At 50.0% G+C, this 16346-nt stretch overlaps 10 protein-coding genes across 10 annotated transcripts; 7 read left to right on the forward strand and 3 right to left on the reverse strand.

Annotated features, from left to right (window-relative positions):
• Positions 1-230: 230 nt before the first annotated feature.
• N7487_000036 (uncharacterized protein) lies at positions 231-442 on the forward strand (the record flags this gene model as incomplete). Its single annotated transcript, XM_056867785.1, has 2 exons — positions 231-352; positions 382-442. 2 exons carry the CDS (start codon positions 231-233, stop codon positions 440-442), a joined length of 183 nt encoding a protein of 60 aa, XP_056732569.1.
• Positions 443-619: 177 nt separating this feature from the next.
• On the forward strand, positions 620-2338 carry trm6 (tRNA 1-methyladenosine methyltransferase subunit GCD10; the record flags this gene model as incomplete). Its single annotated transcript, XM_056867786.1, has 2 exons — positions 620-705; positions 766-2338. 2 exons carry the CDS (start codon positions 620-622, stop codon positions 2336-2338), a joined length of 1659 nt encoding a protein of 552 aa, XP_056732570.1.
• A 234-nt stretch (positions 2339-2572) lies between these two features.
• N7487_000038 (actin-related protein 2/3 complex subunit 3) lies at positions 2573-3560 on the reverse strand. Its single transcript, XM_056867787.1, has 6 exons — positions 3535-3560; positions 3433-3478; positions 3067-3338; positions 2887-2999; positions 2746-2824; positions 2573-2689 (listed from the first exon to the last, which is right to left on the reverse strand). The coding sequence occupies exons 1-6, from the start codon at positions 3538-3540 to the stop codon at positions 2642-2644; spliced, it is 564 nt and encodes a 187-aa protein (XP_056732571.1). The 5' UTR covers positions 3541-3560; the 3' UTR covers positions 2573-2641.
• A 236-nt stretch (positions 3561-3796) lies between these two features.
• On the forward strand, positions 3797-5209 carry N7487_000039 (replication factor C subunit 3; the record flags this gene model as incomplete). Its single annotated transcript, XM_056867788.1, has 5 exons — positions 3797-3924; positions 3978-4065; positions 4124-4298; positions 4367-4738; positions 4803-5209. The coding sequence occupies 5 exons, from the start codon at positions 3797-3799 to the stop codon at positions 5207-5209; spliced, it is 1170 nt and encodes a 389-aa protein (XP_056732572.1).
• A 617-nt stretch (positions 5210-5826) lies between these two features.
• Positions 5827-7275, forward strand: N7487_000040 (uncharacterized protein; the record flags this gene model as incomplete). Its single annotated transcript, XM_056867789.1, has 1 exon — positions 5827-7275. The coding sequence occupies one exon, from the start codon at positions 5827-5829 to the stop codon at positions 7273-7275; it is 1449 nt and encodes a 482-aa protein (XP_056732573.1).
• Positions 7276-7668: 393 nt separating this feature from the next.
• N7487_000041 (Clr5 domain-containing protein) lies at positions 7669-8076 on the forward strand (the record flags this gene model as incomplete). The annotated part of the gene is made up of 1 exon (XM_056867790.1): positions 7669-8076. One exon carries the CDS (start codon positions 7669-7671, stop codon positions 8074-8076), a length of 408 nt encoding a protein of 135 aa, XP_056732574.1.
• Positions 8077-8945: 869 nt separating this feature from the next.
• Positions 8946-10580, forward strand: cwc27 (putative peptidyl-prolyl cis-trans isomerase; the record flags this gene model as incomplete). Its single annotated transcript, XM_056867791.1, has 1 exon — positions 8946-10580. The coding sequence occupies one exon, from the start codon at positions 8946-8948 to the stop codon at positions 10578-10580; it is 1635 nt and encodes a 544-aa protein (XP_056732575.1).
• A 585-nt stretch (positions 10581-11165) lies between these two features.
• Positions 11166-11747, forward strand: N7487_000043 (uncharacterized protein; the record flags this gene model as incomplete). The annotated part of the gene is made up of 1 exon (XM_056867792.1): positions 11166-11747. One exon carries the CDS (start codon positions 11166-11168, stop codon positions 11745-11747), a length of 582 nt encoding a protein of 193 aa, XP_056732576.1.
• Positions 11748-11836: 89 nt separating this feature from the next.
• N7487_000044 (uncharacterized protein) lies at positions 11837-12598 on the reverse strand (the record flags this gene model as incomplete). Its single annotated transcript, XM_056867793.1, has 1 exon — positions 11837-12598. One exon carries the CDS (start codon positions 12596-12598, stop codon positions 11837-11839), a length of 762 nt encoding a protein of 253 aa, XP_056732577.1.
• Positions 12599-13310: 712 nt separating this feature from the next.
• Positions 13311-15696, reverse strand: N7487_000045 (heat shock factor family protein; the record flags this gene model as incomplete). The annotated part of the gene is made up of 3 exons (XM_056867794.1): positions 13311-15165; positions 15220-15487; positions 15540-15696. 3 exons carry the CDS (start codon positions 15694-15696, stop codon positions 13311-13313), a joined length of 2280 nt encoding a protein of 759 aa, XP_056732578.1.
• Between the last annotated feature and the right edge of the window lie 650 nt (positions 15697-16346).

Raw genomic sequence — 16346 nt, forward strand, 5'->3', positions numbered from 1 at the left:
ATGCACTCAGCAGAGTTTGTATTGTTGATCTGAGAGTGAATTTAGGATGTGACCTCGAAATAATAACAATAAACCATGAGGTATAAGGAAAACGCCTTGCGCCGGGGCGGTAGGGGCTGAAATGCCCGTATACGCGTATACGTCAGTGATAGGCAACAGCCTAGCCTTTAGCTTGAGCTCGGAAACAATATCATGCCCCAAATGGAGAGAAAGCTATGTTGAAGAAGGCAATGACGGAGGTGGATGATGATCTCAGAGTCTCTATGGAGTACTCTCGCTCGCAAGGCACCCGGATTCTGCAGATCCACTACGATCGCGGGTTGACCTGGGGGAAGCTCCGACGCCAGTATTGGTATTTACTGTATTATTCACTTACATTAGTGGGCCTAGGGTGGAGCTGTGGTTTGAGTACGGTATGGAGCGGTATTATGAAGACTTATGACGAAAAGGCCTGGAGCCAGTAATCTAAGGCATATAATTCAGGCATCAACATCACGGACTATCTATCCACCCGGCTGTGAGTATCCTCATCCTCTGATTGGCTGTAATTCTATCGACCATAAAAGTCCCCAGAATAATTTTGTGGAAGAGCTCGAGGCACAGCTGTTCCATCGCCATCATGCATTCCTATATTCGCCCGGGCCAGTTCGTGGCTATCCGGCTCCAGTCGGATCAGTTAAGACTCATCCAGATCATTCCCGATACGTAAGTACTCTCTGATCTATGCGGGGAAAGATTCCATCGCAAGAACTAACATTGGACTAGAATCGTCAATTTGGGTAGATTCGGTAACTTTGCCGCCAATCAGATTATTGGACGACCGTTCTATTTCACCTTTGAAATCCTCGATGCATGCGACGACGCTGGCCACCAACTACGTGTCGTCTCAGCAACTGAGTTACATGCGGAGACCCTTCTCGCGGACGGGGAGGGAGATGGGGAGGGTGACGACGTGGATACTGGCGAAAATGGAATGCCGATGCGAACAAATCGTCAAATCAATGACGAAAACTCGTCCCAGAAATTGACTCTGCAAGAAATTGAAGAATTGAAGAGAGAGGCCGGTGGCGCGGGGAAAGACATTGTCGCAAAGCTCCTGGAATCGCACAGCGCAATAGACCAGAAGACTGCATTTTCTCTTGCCAAATACACGCTGCGGAAACGCAAGAAGTATTTGAAACGATTTACCATTCTCCCTCTGGACGTTGGCCTTCTTGCCAATTACTTGATCGAGGAACGCGATGCGCAAAAGTCCATGGAGCTACGGGACGAACACATTGGTCTCATCGGGTGCTGGGGCAATGTGCATCACAGCGGAAATGTTGAGGTGGGTGAGGGGATGAAACCACATGGACGTTATGCCATCGTTGATGAGACTGGCGGACTTGTTGTTGCCGCGATGGCTGAGCGCATGGGGATCTTATATCCTCACGATGCCGACGAAGACCCGGTAGAGGAGCAAAGTGCCCCAACCCCCAATGTCACAGAATCCGAACAGACTACTGGCCCCTCAAAACCCCGGCGCATACGTCCCCAGCTAATGTCCGCTACTACTAACACCATCACCGTTTTTCACCCATACTCACAACCGAACTTGTCACTCTTGAAATTCTTTGGCTATGACACCAATAACCCCGATGAAACCCACCCACTTCACACCCATCTCAAATCAATTTCCTGGATGCAGTTGGCTGACCCCAACTCCGATCCACTCTACGCCAACGAACCACCCGTCATACCGGCAGAAGAATTGGCAGAGCTTAAACAAAGCAAGCGCACTGCGTATTACCACAAGCGCAATCGATGGGGGCGAGTTAAAGCAGTTGTGGATGAGGCCCGGGCCGGCAACTTTGACGGTCTGATCGTGTCCACCTTGCTGGAGCCAGCAAGCGTCCTGAAGACAATGGTCCCGCTCCTTGCGGGGTCTGCCCCTGTCGTCGTGTATTCTCCGACGGTTGAGTCTCTGGTTGAATTGACAGACATGTACTCCACTGCTCGGAGGACCGCATTTATCAACAAGAAGCGGGAATTAGAATCGCAGAGTTCCGAAGGAGAGGCCGTTGATTTGTCCTCACTTTATGAAGAATTTGTGGTTGATCCGACAATTCTCCTACCACCTACCTTGCAAACGTCGCGTGTGCGCCCTTGGCAAGTTCTGCCTGGTCGAACCCACCCCCTCATGACTGGACGTGGTGGCGCAGAGGGATATCTCTTCCATGGCATTCGCGTGTTTCCCACCACACAAAATATCCAGGCAGCTGGCAACGTGCGCAAGAGACGGAAGGTGGAAACGACATCTACCCCGATCAGTGATCGAGATGTGGAGATGACGTCCTAGGTTTCACGAATAAATGACCTCAAAAAATAGATCGAATAGCATTTCAATGTACAATTACAACAACTTGCTTCTTATTTTTCGTAGGATCCGACTTACTCTAGCTGCCCAGTGGCTACCCCTTGTTTGGGTATACCGGGCATCTATTTAGGGCTAGGTGAGCACGAGTTTAACTCCCAGATATGCAAGTATACACAACCAAGCCTCTCTGGTCGTTACGCAAAACGCTTAGTGTGGTTTTGAATCAAGTATCAAATTCATTCATGCGCTGAATTTCATCAAACAATATACAGCAACGCTCGTCGTCTAGAGACTCTTTCCCATGAACTTTCTCTTCGTGAAACTCAGCCAGAACTACAATTGATCAGTATTTGGGATAGATCAAGTGCTTATTCTTTGTTCCATCTTACCTTTGACGGTCCGACTCCACCGGGGTATAATCTAGCATGTAGGCGGATGGCGATCTCCTGTCGCACCTGCGAGATGAACCTAGAATCGCAAAAGCTCGTTAGCTAAAATTGTCCTGCAATGTATAGCAGCGATAATCTCACTGGCGAAGAGTTTCGGCATCCTGGCGGTCGCGCGGGGGCTCAAAGGCCTGGTTAAGCGGGAACGACACATCACCGGGAATAGCAAAGCTGTCGAGGGCAGCGTTGGTCAGGGCCTGGAAATACGATTGTCAATGATAGTTCTGCTATATCGGGCTTTCGGTATATCATGTCAAAATTTACCTTCTCCGCATCACGGGCATTCATAGTTGGCTTGACCTTTCCAAGGCAGTCGCTAATAAATAGAGTTCCATAAATGAGCATGCGGTCAGCGGGGCCGTTGATCTCGAAGTTGCGGAACAAGACATTGGCACGGAAGAGCGAGAGGATTTCATCGACACAGTCATATGATTCACTCTCTGGCGACACATCGAGGTCGTCGGTGTTGGGAAGCGGGGGCAATGTGTATGCGGGGCCACGAGTACGGGTGCGGAGGGGAAGAATCGGGAAGTTTCCTAGTCAGAAGACATTCTATGGTCAATTTTGGTCCCTGAAACGTCTGTTTATAGCTCAAAAAGTGCTGCGCTAGATTTGATAGGAGTCGCCTACCTATCACGGGGACATCGCGGTCCTCCAAGAAGATGGAGTGGTATGCCTGCATTGAGGGTTAATAAGGGGCTTTAGGATAGATCTGAAGGTATCAAAACACACAGGCATTCTGAATGCGTCAAAAAAATTAAATTGTAGGAAATTCAATCAAAGAGATCGTGGAGGGGACAAGTTGACCTCGTTGGAGGTTAGGCAGTTGCGGGATGTCATCTGTGGAGTCTCCCCCAAGCTCCATGATTTTCCGCCCCGAGCCTCTTTACGCGCTCCACGCGTCAAACCAATTTGGGCACTTTTCACGGTTACTTGCTCTTTTTGGTACAGCTGTTGATCTTGATTATTTGCCTCGATTCAAGAAACCTTCGTCATGTCAGACTACGAGGATGCAATGGACGTGGATGCGCCCAAGGACGTCCAATTTAGCTCTGACAACGCGAGTGGAAAAAAGAGAACTGTCGCCGATCTACCAGTCGAGGCTCAAGATAATTTGCCATGGTGAGTTTGAGAATGATATCAATTGTGTTCTCTATACTAAAGAAACCTGTCAGGGTCGAGAAATACCGACCAAGCAGCCTAGATGATGTCTCTGGCCATCAAGACATTCTCGCGACTATCAACCGATTCGTGGAGACAAATGTAATAAATCCCTACGATGATAGATGTACGATCGGCCCTGGTTAACATGTTCATACAGCGACTTCCCCATCTCCTCCTCTACGGACCTCCAGGAACCGGAAAGACCTCCACTATCCTGGCCCTGGCGCGGCGGATCTACGGCACCAAAAACATGCGGCAGATGGTGTTGGAGCTGAATGCAAGTGATGACCGTGGTATTGATGTTGTTCGAGAACAAATCAAGACTTTTGCAAGTTCGTGACCTTGAATTTTCTCGGTTTGGACTACAAGCTTACCGTGAACACCAACAGGCACCAAACAGATTTTCAATATGGCCCCCAAGGCACTGCCGGCTCCCCTCTGGCAGGCTTCAAGCTTATCATTCTGGACGAAGCCGATGCGATGACTTCAACCGCACAAATGGCCCTCCGCCGTATCATGGAGCGCTACACGGCCAATACCCGATTCTGCGTTATTGCCAACTACACACATAAGCTGTCTCCGGCACTCCTGTCCCGGTGTACACGATTCCGGTTTAGTCCATTGAAGGAAGTTGATATTCGGACTTTGGTTGACAAGGTCATTGAGAACGAGGGTGTTCGGATACAGCCTGATGCGGTTGATAGTTTAGTGACACTAAGCAAAGGTGATATGCGACGAGCCCTCAACGTGCTTCAGGCATGCTTTGCCAGCAGTGAGTTCATTTCCTTTCTCCCTCACATCCGGCCCAATTGACGATTGTTCTCTCTTTTTTTTAGGTATCCCGCTGCCGATGAGAGACGCCCCTAAAGCCCCTCGTCCCGAGCCTGAGACTGTCACTAATGCGACGATCTATGACTGCATTGCCGCCCCGCACCCGTCCGATATTCAAGAAATCATGACCACTATCCTCTCCACCAGCGATGTCACTTCCTGTCTGAACACCGTGCAAACTCTCAAGACCACCAAGGGTTTGGCTTTGGCGGACATCCTCTCGGCACTAGCCGACCAACTCCAACAGCTTGAAGTTCCCGCTCAAACACGTATCACATGGCTTGAGGGACTGGCCGAGATTGAATGGCGACTTGCCGGAGGTGGTTCGGAAGCTATTCAGACTGGAGGGCTGGTCGGGGTGGTGCGAAATGGATGTGAGCTAATGAGTGACAAGGGTGTTACGGTGGCATAAAGGACAAACGATACGATTCCAACATTCTCTGGGTTTTGTTCCTGTTTTTCCTTTTTTTTCTTCATATCACGATATAAATGTAGTAATGTAGGTTGGAGTCTAGAGGCGAAAAGGAAAGAGAATCTTATTTTTGAATACCTTCCCGATGATCACCCGAGTATCACCCGATTATCAGTAAACACAGCACTTATATTAATTGCCAAGATCGTTCTAAGTCAATTTCGTCCCAAGGTCTCGACTGGGCCGCTCTCCGCTATCGCAACTCCGTGGGCTACCGCGGAGATGCCTTCAATTAGTCAATTAGCTAATTAGTTGACTTTGTCAAACATCCCTGAACTTGATATTGACCAATCATTTGACTATGTATCTATGGAAAATCTATGGATAATCCATGGATAACCCACTTATCCGGGTTTCCCCGCCAAGCTGACAAGCTTATTATTGTCTGGAGGGGTTGAAGACCCTGAGGGGAAGAGTCAATGGGTCTTGCCCGCAACCTTGGAATTTCCGACATTTTGTCAGATAAAAAGAGCCTTGCACCCGGAGATTTTGCTTGTCTTTTTTTTTTGGTTTGTTTTTTTCCCCCGAGGTCTGTTTACTTACTTCTTTATTTCACAATGCGGTACTCTATTCAGTCGGGCCTTTTGCTGGCTGCATCTTTGTCTCCGGTTGTTGATGCTGAGCGTGTGCTTGGTGCGTATATCTTCGCCCGTCATGGAGATCGCACGGCAAAGATCTTTGGTAATACTCAACTGACCGACCTGGGCTACCGGGAGGTCTTTGATTCGGGATCTTTTTACAACGACCGATACATCTCGTCAAACTCTTCCAAGCAGATCGAGGGCATTAGTGCCGATGTGGTCAAGCCAAAGCAGATCAGTGCCTCCGCTCCCTCGGATACCGTTTTGCAAAATTCCGCCACTGGCTTCCTGCAGGGCGTATATCCCCCCGTGGGAAAAGTGGCTTCCCAGACCCTAGGCAATGGAACCTCGGTCGAGGCACCATTGAATGGCTATCAGCTCATTCAGCTGGTACCGGCCACTACAAGCAAGAACGCCGAGGATTCTACCTGGTTGCAGGGCTCCAGTGGATGTCAGAAAGCCACCGTGAGCAGCAACAATTACTTTTCCTCCGAAATGTACACCTCGCTGCTATCCTCAACCAAAGAATTCTACCAATCGCTTTCGCCCATGCTAGACGGTGCATTTGCCTCGTCCGATATGACTTTCAAAAACGCCTATACTATCTTCGACTACTTGAACGTCGGCAAAATCCATAACTCTACCAGTCAATTCCCTCACAAGTCAGACCTGACTGACGAGGTTTACCACCAGCTGATTTCTCTAGCTGGAAGCCATGAATTCAATCTGGCTTACAACTCCTCCGATAAAGTGCGCGCCATCGACGGTGCCGTTCTGGCAGGCGAAATCCTAGCCGGACTCAACGAGACCATCGCCACCAAGGGCAATACCAAGCTGAACGTTGGATTCGGCTCCTATGGCACCATCTTCGCTCTCTTTGGTCTTTTGCAGATGCCTGCTGCATCCGTGAACTTCACCGGAATCCCGGATTACGCCTCGTCTATGGTCTTCGAACTGGTGACGAACGCCAGTGGCACCGACTTCCCAACTGACAAGTCCGACCTCAGCGTGCGCTTCATGTTCCACAATGGGACCATCACGGGCTCCTCTGAGCCTACTGCATACCCGCTGTACGGCCAGTCGAGCGAGCTTCTCTCCTGGGACGACTTTTCTTCAAAGACCAAAGCTATCGCCGTTACTTCCGATGACGAGTGGTGCACCATGTGCGGCAACACGGACGGCAAGTGTGCCAGTTCGGCCAGCGCCAGCAGCGACTCCGGATCTGCTAGCACTTCTAGCACTAGTGGCTCGGGGATGTCACTCGCTGTGGCAGGTGTCATCGGTGCCATGGTTACCCTCGCAGTAATTCTTGGTCTACAGGCTATTTTCTTCCTACTGGGTGGATTCCGCATTGCGAAGCGGAACAAGGCTAGCCCTGAAATAACGAGCGCGGCTGCTGCTGTGGAGGCGGAGAAAAAGGTTTAGACTGTTTGTTTTCTCCAAATGGATCAGACAAACGGGTGAATCCCAAGTAGTCTGTGATTTGCTTGGTATGTTGCTTGGTATAATTCACCATGCATAATGAATGTATGAAGATGCAATAATAACTTGAATCTGATTTTTGGAAGATGGTATCTGGGAGATTTAATTAGCATCTTGCATGTAACTGTATCGGGATCTTTGCGTCCTATCAACATAGTATTTAATAATATCCATCTCTTCATCCAAGGAAAACCCCGTGGACATCACGACATCCCATATCAAAACAAAACAACCTCGGAAGTGACCATCCCGCAGATTCACCGCCTTGAGCCAACAATACCTCGAAGCTCCTCAACTCTCTTCTCTTCTCTTCTCTATGTAGTACTCAACCCCAAAATGCCTCGCCAACAAATCAATTTAGAACCCTACCGGGATGATATCATCACTCTCTACCACCACGGCATCACCAGCGATGCTATCAGCCGCACCCTCGAAACTTGTCATAATATCCAGGTCAAGGAACGAACCATTCAGTCCCGCCTTCGCAAGTGGGGCATCCGCAAGCGACATCGGACAACGACAGGCGATGAGGCTTTACATGCACGCATTAAAATGCTTTTCATACAGGATAAGCTGACCGATAAGGCTATGCTGAACATGTTGCAACAAGAAGGCTATGGTATCTCTGAACGCACTTTGCGCCGTCTGCGGTTTAAGTTAGGACTCCATGTCAGGGCTTCGGAGCAGGAGAAGCACCAGGAACAGGGCCAGATGCAGGAGCAGATGATTGTTCCACAGCCTTGACCAGAGGAGCAACCGGTGTGAATCTGGCTTGCTGGAACTGAAGCTTCATCTTCCGCTGGGTTCCATCCAGCAATACCCCATGTGCGACACATAATGACGATTATCAGTAATCTTACCCTACGCGACAACACTGGACTACTTCCCATGCGACTCACCGGCGACTGCGCATATCTACTCCGGCAGTGATGACCTCAAGACTCCATTTTCTTGGATCGTCTCCAGCCAACATGTGCTTCCAGGGTTGCCCCCTCAATGGCTGACTCAAGTCTCGAATCTGCAACCGACAAAATCTTTGTCGATGCCAAATATCTCACAAAACAAGGTCTCGCAGTGACGATTCGGCGGGCCGAGGGAGTTGATCTTCCTTGAATCATCCAACCATCTCCCAGCATTCACTGCCACCAAACACCAAGCCCGATGAGAAATCTCAGAATATGCTCAACGCACCCACCAGAAAATTTCTTGGCTCTCACTGCTATTGATCATCCCCAAATGCAACAAAATTCCACGCCCGGCGCTCAACCTCCTATCTCACGTTACCAGGCTAGTCACAGATGCTTTGGTTCTCATTCCGATACTGCAGGAAATGTGCAAAATGTGTCATGTAGTGCTGAATTCAAAAGAAATGATGCACATTTTTGTTTTCAATTAATTTTATTTTCCTAAACAATCTCCTTAGGGACACCAAGTAAATAAGGGCTAGACCGAAGTCACGTGACATGACGTTTCTTTCGAGCTTTGATCGGAGAAAACCAACCCATTGAATCGTAACTCTCAAGAGGGGTGTCCATATCCCCGAATACACTCCAGCTCCTCGCTCTACCCTCGCTTGTGGCACGCGCCGTAAGCCGGTAGCTTACTTGTCCATTATGTCCTCCCAATACGCCAGTGAGCCCAATCCCACTGCTTCGGCCACGCTCAACACGACGGTTGGCCCTATCCAGATCGCGCTCTTCGCAAGCCAGGCCCCTCTCACCTGCAAGAACTTCCTCCAACACTGCAAGGACAACTACTATGCCGACACAATCTTCCATCGGGTGGCCCCCGATTTTGTGATCCAGGGTGGTGATCCCACCGGGACTGGCTCCGGCGGAACTTCTATTTACGAATACCCGGAATTCGAGTTTGACCCTGAAGCTCGGGATCCGAACGAGCGCGTGGTCCTACGCGATGAGCTACACAGTCGGCTACGATTCAATCGACGCGGCTTGCTAGGAATGGCCAAGAGCGAGGACGGGACATACGGCAGTCAATTTTTTATCACGCTAGCGAACACGGAGCGTGAGTTGAACGGACAATGTACAATTTTCGGGAGACTGGAAGGGGACAGCATCTATAATGTGTTAAAAATTGCAGACGCGGAGCGCATTCCCGGCACTGAGCGCCCTGTTTATCCCATCAAGGTGACATCCTGCGAAGTAGGAGAACTGGGGCCATTGGAGGGCAAGTTAAAGGACAGAAAGACAGTTTCAACTGCAGAGAAGGCAGAGAAGGGTGCACCCAAGAAAAAGAAGAAGGCCCCTAAAGGCGGGAAGACGCTTCTAAGCTTTGGAGATGACGGAGACGAAGAAATTCCCATGCGCCCAGCGAAGCCAAAATTCAACACCAATTTGGTTGTGGATGCGCCAGGTGCAAAGCCCGAAATATCAAAACCTAAACCCCGAGCAGAAGCCCCATCACAGCCGCGCAAACGGCCCCGATCACCATCTCTAGATCGATCACCGTCTACAGAGCGTAAAAAGCGCCCAAAGTCACCAGAGCCAGAAGCACAGCTCCCCCTACCTGACCCTGAGTCGCCTACTCGGTCTCCTACACCAGATGCCCCACCCGCAAAAGAGTCTAAGCTGTCACGGACAAACGCTCAGATTGCGGCTCTGATGGAATCGATGCGCCGCAACGTCGATGTCGGTCCTAAGGACACAGGTCGAAAGAAGTCCGCCCTCGAAGCCATGATCCCCGAGACCTCAATCCGAGGACGGAAACGGCCACCTCCAGGGACCGCAAATGGCTCGAGTCGCAACGGTACAGGGCCCAGTAGTGCCGCTGAGCGAGAAGCATTGCAGCTCTTCAACGCCTTTAAGGCCAAGCTCGAAGGTGCTAAACCCGAACCAACTACCACAGCATCACATAGCAAAAACAACACCGACAAAGATACCGAAAATCAAAACGACGAAGAAGACGAAGAGGCCAAACTCTGCGATCTGCACTTCATTGCAAACTGCCAATCCTGCCAGGCATGGGACGACCCGAAGGCAGAGGCGGAAGATCCCGAACAACAAGACGCAGGTTGGCTCTCCCACGAACTCCGCTTTGGGAAAGATACCCTAGGCAAAGACTTGAATTGGAAGCGCGAGCACGGAGGCGAGGCAGACTCACTTATGGTGATTGATCCTCGTGAGCGAGAGAAGGAGGTGGTTGGACGCAAGCGAGGATTCCAGCGCGATAGAGAGCGCGAGCGTAAACGGGAGCGAGTGGGTGACTTGGAATGGGATAAAGGGCGCTAAAGGGCGCTGGATATTCATATTCTTCTAATGTCATTTGTTCAAATACATGTAACCCTCCTAGCCCATCAATATTTTGACCCCATAAATATGTATACCGGACTCTCACTGGTCGGATATTTTTAGCCAGGCGCTACCTATAGGTACATGTGTCTTGAGAGGTAAGCGCCGGCATCTTCCAGAGTTACAAAAGCACCTGGGCAGTTTTAGGACAGGCGCATCTCCAGAGATTCCTAGGATTGGTTATTCTGCTCGCCTTGTTCTTTTGTGCCAGCCTCATTGCATCCCAATATCCAATGATGATCGAAAGCAACACACCATAAACGACGGAGTACGCGGGGATTCCTTGGAAGCTTCCTGTCTATTAAATATCATCTCGAGTCTATTTTTCAATGTGATCTTCCAACCCTCCAGAACCCCTCTCTTCAGCGAAAAACGGACGCGAGGCTGAAATCATGACTGAGCGAAAAAGGTTTCTCGATTCAAAGGATCTCGAAGAGGGTAGGATGCCCTCAAAATGTATACTACGCAGAAGCTGCCTTTGGCGCTAATTATACCAAAAAAGGTCTTCTAGCACTTGATCGTGAAATGGGTCGCGACGACTGGCTCATTGCATTCGCACCCATCCGACTTATCAGTGCAGGTGGGTTCCTTGCGGTGTCGTACCTCAAGAATCGCGAGAGCACAGGCGATGTCGACTATCTGATTGATCCGGAGTTTGCCGAGGACAAGGAGATACAAACTGCTTTCCATGAGGCTGTTATTTCCGTGGCAGATAAACTGCACTTTACCAATGACTGGATCAATGAAGCCATGGGTATCTTCGTGACGAAGAAAACTCGACAGACCTTGTTTGAACTAGCCGAGAAACAGAACATTACGTTGTTTAGAGGAGAGAACCTCGAGATCCTGGCCGCTCCGATCGAATGGGCGCTGGAGCGTAAATTGAGGCGGATCTATGCTACGCAGCGGGATCGAAAGGCGGATCTAGACCTGGCCGATGCAGTTGCTCTTCTGAAGCAATTAAGAACCCGAAATGATGGCCCGCTGGATTTGGAGACCATTCGGACAATGAATGTGAACGGGTTCGACGTGATTCCTGATCATCGGACAATGCATCAGGTGGCTGACGCCTATCGTCGCGAATACAATGAGGATATCTTCAAGTAGGTTGTCACTGTTTCGAGAGCTAGCTGACCCAATTGGATTTGGCCAATGAAGTTGATGGTTGATAGGACAATTGTCCACGTGCATCGCTCTTAGATCGTATAGAGCCAACCCGTGTTGGTGATGATATTGCGCCGAGCAAAATTACGGCTTTTCCCATTCTTCTCCAGCACCAGGTTCCCCTCGGTATCCAGTGACTCGGGTGGCACTGAGCGTCTCAATAGATCTTTATCCATAGGCGCCACATTTTTCGTCCAGTCTGGCAGTTCTTCCGGGTCGAAAGGAGGCCACGGGTCTCCATCCTCCTCACGATAGACGTGCTCCCGATTTCTCCGCAGACCGAGGCTCAATCTCCAGTTAACTGCCTCGTGTAGTTCTTCCGTGATAGAAGCAACGATCGCATAACGGAGCGGATCAGAATCTCTCGGGTCTGGTATATCTCCGAGGTTCCAGTTTTGCTGGAAAAAGAAATACTCCGTTTCATAGCCCATCAGCTCATAACGATCCGCGAGGTGGAGCTCGTAGAGGCGGTAAATAGACCGCAGTGGCGTGTCCCGCATTCGCCAGATCGGAACGCAGCGAAGATTATGTATAGCGCCAAAATGGGATCGGATTATCCCTGTCCCGTTTTTCTCATCTTCAATCAATTCGCGGAGAGAAAATTGTTCTGGGATCGGGAAGTACCAAGACGGATAGGGAATGAACAAGCGAAGGAGCGTCAGTATGGGATAGTTGTGTTCGTGTTTGAGTCGAATGAGACTGCCACGTAACCGGAGAGGTGAGCTCCAGTAGCGAAGCCACCTGCGAAAACGGACCCAAAGAGACAACTTCGGTCGAGGGCGACGTGGAGGCATTGTCAGCAAGTCGGTGTTGGAGATTTGGAGATTTGGAGAGTTGGAGAGTTGGATGACAAGGGAGGGGCGGTGATGCCTTGGATGCCTCAGGCCTACATTTTACAACCACGCCTGCAATATAACAAAATGGAAAACCGCCTTAGCCTTGAGGCTTAGTGCTAGTAGAACATTTTGCGTCTCCATTGTCTCCCTGCTTCTCCATTTACCTTCCCTTTGTTGTGTTTCAGTCAACCAGACAACCCAAGCAGGTCTAAGTAGCAGAAATGAACAATCTTGATTTTTTTTTTCCCCGATCGATATTTTGCTTGCAATTACAGATACGTCAAATACAAGTCTCTTTCAGACAATACACTGTATACGGCTCGTAGACAGCCTTGGAAAGGGTTGGGAATGCCGGGCCGTAGATCTCGGATCTCGGGTGATCTGCGGGTAACCGTGGACTCCAGTATCCACTTATCCCGAGACATTTGACATCAGTTTCGATATTAAGAGAAGGTAAAGCAAAAGGTATCTCATTAAAGTTCCAGTAATTGGATCATTCATGGATCATAATAGGTTTTTACAGCCTAGTCAACTTTCCCCAGGCTCGTGAATAACCCCCATATAAACAGGAAAACGCCGAATTGTACGCCGAGAAGTTTTGTTTCCATCCAAGCCCTAACCCGTCCTTGCCAATCTTCTCCGTCTGGTATTCCTTGCGCCGTCGACAGAATCACGCCTTTCTGCGCCGTTTCGTCGCACTGCCGCCATCATTTACACCTTCACCTGTATTCTCCGTTGCTGCAGGACTGGTGGTTTCACTATCCGTCAGCTGTTCGATGACACGCCCAGATTCATCGTAGCCGACACCGTCGAAACCATAGTTGTAGGCGGAATCGCTCTGCCCATTATTGGGGGTTTCAAAGAGGTCAGGCTCGGCAGGGATGTGATCAAAATCGAACAGGTCGTTGGTGTCTCCGTCATCGCCTTGGGTGGCCCCCACAGGATCATGAGTATTTTGGCCTGTCCCCAGGTGGCTCATTGGATTCTCGGCCTGTTTCTTGATATCGGACCCTGCATCTCCAATATCGGTGAAATAGTCGTTGTTGAAGATTTGATCGAGATCAAGCGGCGGGGGAGGTACATTCCCCTCACTGTCAATACCGGGGATGGTACCATTCGGGCTCAGCGGCTGGAGAAGACTAGTCAGATTCTGGACGGAACGGTCCTGCTCGGCTTGCATCTTGACTAGGTTGTCGATTTCTTGTCGTGTACTGGCTAGCCTACCCGAGTAGGTGTGCGGCATGGGTGGTGGATTCGGCGAGATGAGCGCATTATTGGGCGATACGCCAGCATTGGGTTCTGATGAATTTGTTTCGTTGGCCATGAGTCGAAGCATATCGGCGCGTTGATTTGCGGTGAGGGGAACATTACCACCATGGTTTTCGAGGGAGGAGAGCACATTGGGGAACTCGGAGAAGTTTGTCGAGAGCCCATTGCGTGCATTGGAGTTTTGAATTACAGACATAATGTCCTGCTGAGGGGAATTCTCGTCTGCCGGCTGTCCCGGAGAAACATTTGGAGCACTTGGGCGAGGACTGTGGTCAAAGACCTCCTCCACATGGCCATGCTGGTTGGCGCTGGGTTGTCGAGCATGACCACGAGACCGGGTGTCATAGGAACCACTGGCTGATGGTGAAATTGTGGAGGATCGAGTATTATACGCATCCGCTGCGGGCGGGGCCTTCAAAAGTAGTGGCGGCTTCTTCATTGTTCTCTGGGCACTCGGGCTAGTCATTGATCCTAGAGCATTGGTAAGGTAGTCATCATCAACATCCACAATGTTTCCTTGGTCTTGCGAAATGGCTCCCGCAAAAGAATTTGCGAGGTTTTGCGGGCCGCCCTCTCCCTGCAAACTGCGGTTGTATACAGTTGCAAGGAATGTGAGAATGGCATTGATAGAGTTCTCATGGCGGGTGTGTTGCTCCTGGAAGTTGGCTGCCTGGGCATAGAGCTGCTCGTGTTCTTTCCGCAGCCTGGTGATTGTGGTTGAAATGATCGACTGCTGTTGACGAATCGCCTGAAGTTCGCGATATACCCCAGAAAGTTGATCACTGGGTACCGAGCTATCCGTGACTAATGACAATTGCTGTGGTCGGGGGGCACGGTTATCACGAGGTGCCGGTGCACCCTCTTCGGCATACTCGTCCATGTCATTATCATCGATATCCTCCGTCTTCACGCGCGTGCCGCCCTTGCTGGGTTTGCTCGCATGTCCGCCACCTCCGGCGTTCTTTGGCTTCTGAATGAGCCATAGCAAATCTGGGTGACCTCGTTTGAAGTAAGGGTTCGCGTATTCACTGGGACTCTTGTTTTTCCGTTCGCTGGCGCGCATTGAATTATCGGAAAGTCCGACCTTCTTGTGAAAGCCGTACATGTTCAGTTGTCGAACGAATGAGGCGTAGTTATTGTGTTTGAAGAGCTCGGGGATCAATGTTCTCGCAAACTCATCTTCGTCTAGGACGACGAAAGAATTGCCATCGTCAGACCATCGAATCAATTCCGTATTCTTAGATTCATCCAAAAAGCTGTGGTTCTCAGTTAGTTCTATAATTAATCACAAAATGATGGATGTATCATACCTGCTCAGTTTCTGTACAAATGGCGGAATTTGCTTTCGTTTTGCCTGTGAATCTCTCTTCGCAGTCAAGGCTCGCCGGTAGAGCTCCTCTAGAGACTCCCCCCATGCGCCACTCTCTCCATTCCCAGTGTTTCCTCCGTTTTCCACATATGAAGCAGGAGGTTGCTCGTAACCACGGTTTCGGCTGACTACCTGGTTCGCTTGTCGGCGGGCGAGCTGGTTAGATGCTGTCGCAGCCGGTGCAGACACATCTTGGGGTGGCGCAAAGCCTACGGTGTTATAGGAGGGATCGGAGAAGGCAGCGGTATTGATGGCATTGACGGGGGGGGTTCTGGCCCCATTGTAAGAATTGATCGTTCGAAAGTTGAGAGCCGGGGTTCGCAGTGGTCGGAAAGTTCGGTACAGGGTTCATCTGAGGATGGACAGGCGGTACTGTCCCCGGTGCAGGTCTCTTGCGAGTCATTCCTTGCGAGCTCATTGTGAATAAGCTGGCGTAGAGGCGTTGAGTTGAATCTTATCGCGGTGGGGTTTGATATAGAATTGTATCCCGATTTTCTTTGGTCTCTGGATAGGAGACTGAGTTGACCGCAGGAATTTTGCCTAGGAGACAAAGGAACCAGATGCGAACTCAGTATGTGGGAAGTTGTTCATTCAAGTCGCTTTCTAATTTTGAGTCAAGAAGGCTTTGACCACTGAACCGAGAGAGAGGGAAAAAATGGGGATGACGCTGATCTGGGCGTGAAGTCTAGTGTATCAACACCGAAGCAGACGAATGATTACCGAAATCGACAACAGGCGGCAAATCAAGGACTAGCAGTTGATCAATACTAGGCAGATGACGCTCAATGGGGCGCGTGAATTGTCCAACATCCAGATTAAGGCGGGAGGCTGCAGCAGAAAGCGCCCACTGGGCGGTGAATGAGTTTTGAGTTGATATGCCAAGTATTATATCTAGACCAGCGTCGGAAGACCTGGAGCTAAATCAAAATGTGTTATTCTGTCAATAAGATGAATATGAAACATGCTACTCAGCGGCGAGACCCAGTTGCCCCGGTTCCGGGGGAGGCGTTGACTGAGTCAGCAGTGGTGACGAGTATGAGTACCTCATATTGCCATGTGATCACGCAT

Source organism: Penicillium crustosum, assembly GCF_028827405.1.
Source record: "Penicillium crustosum strain IBT 35664 chromosome Unknown utg000001l_segment0_segment0, whole genome shotgun sequence".
Taxonomy (NCBI): domain Eukaryota; kingdom Fungi; phylum Ascomycota; class Eurotiomycetes; order Eurotiales; family Aspergillaceae; genus Penicillium; species Penicillium crustosum.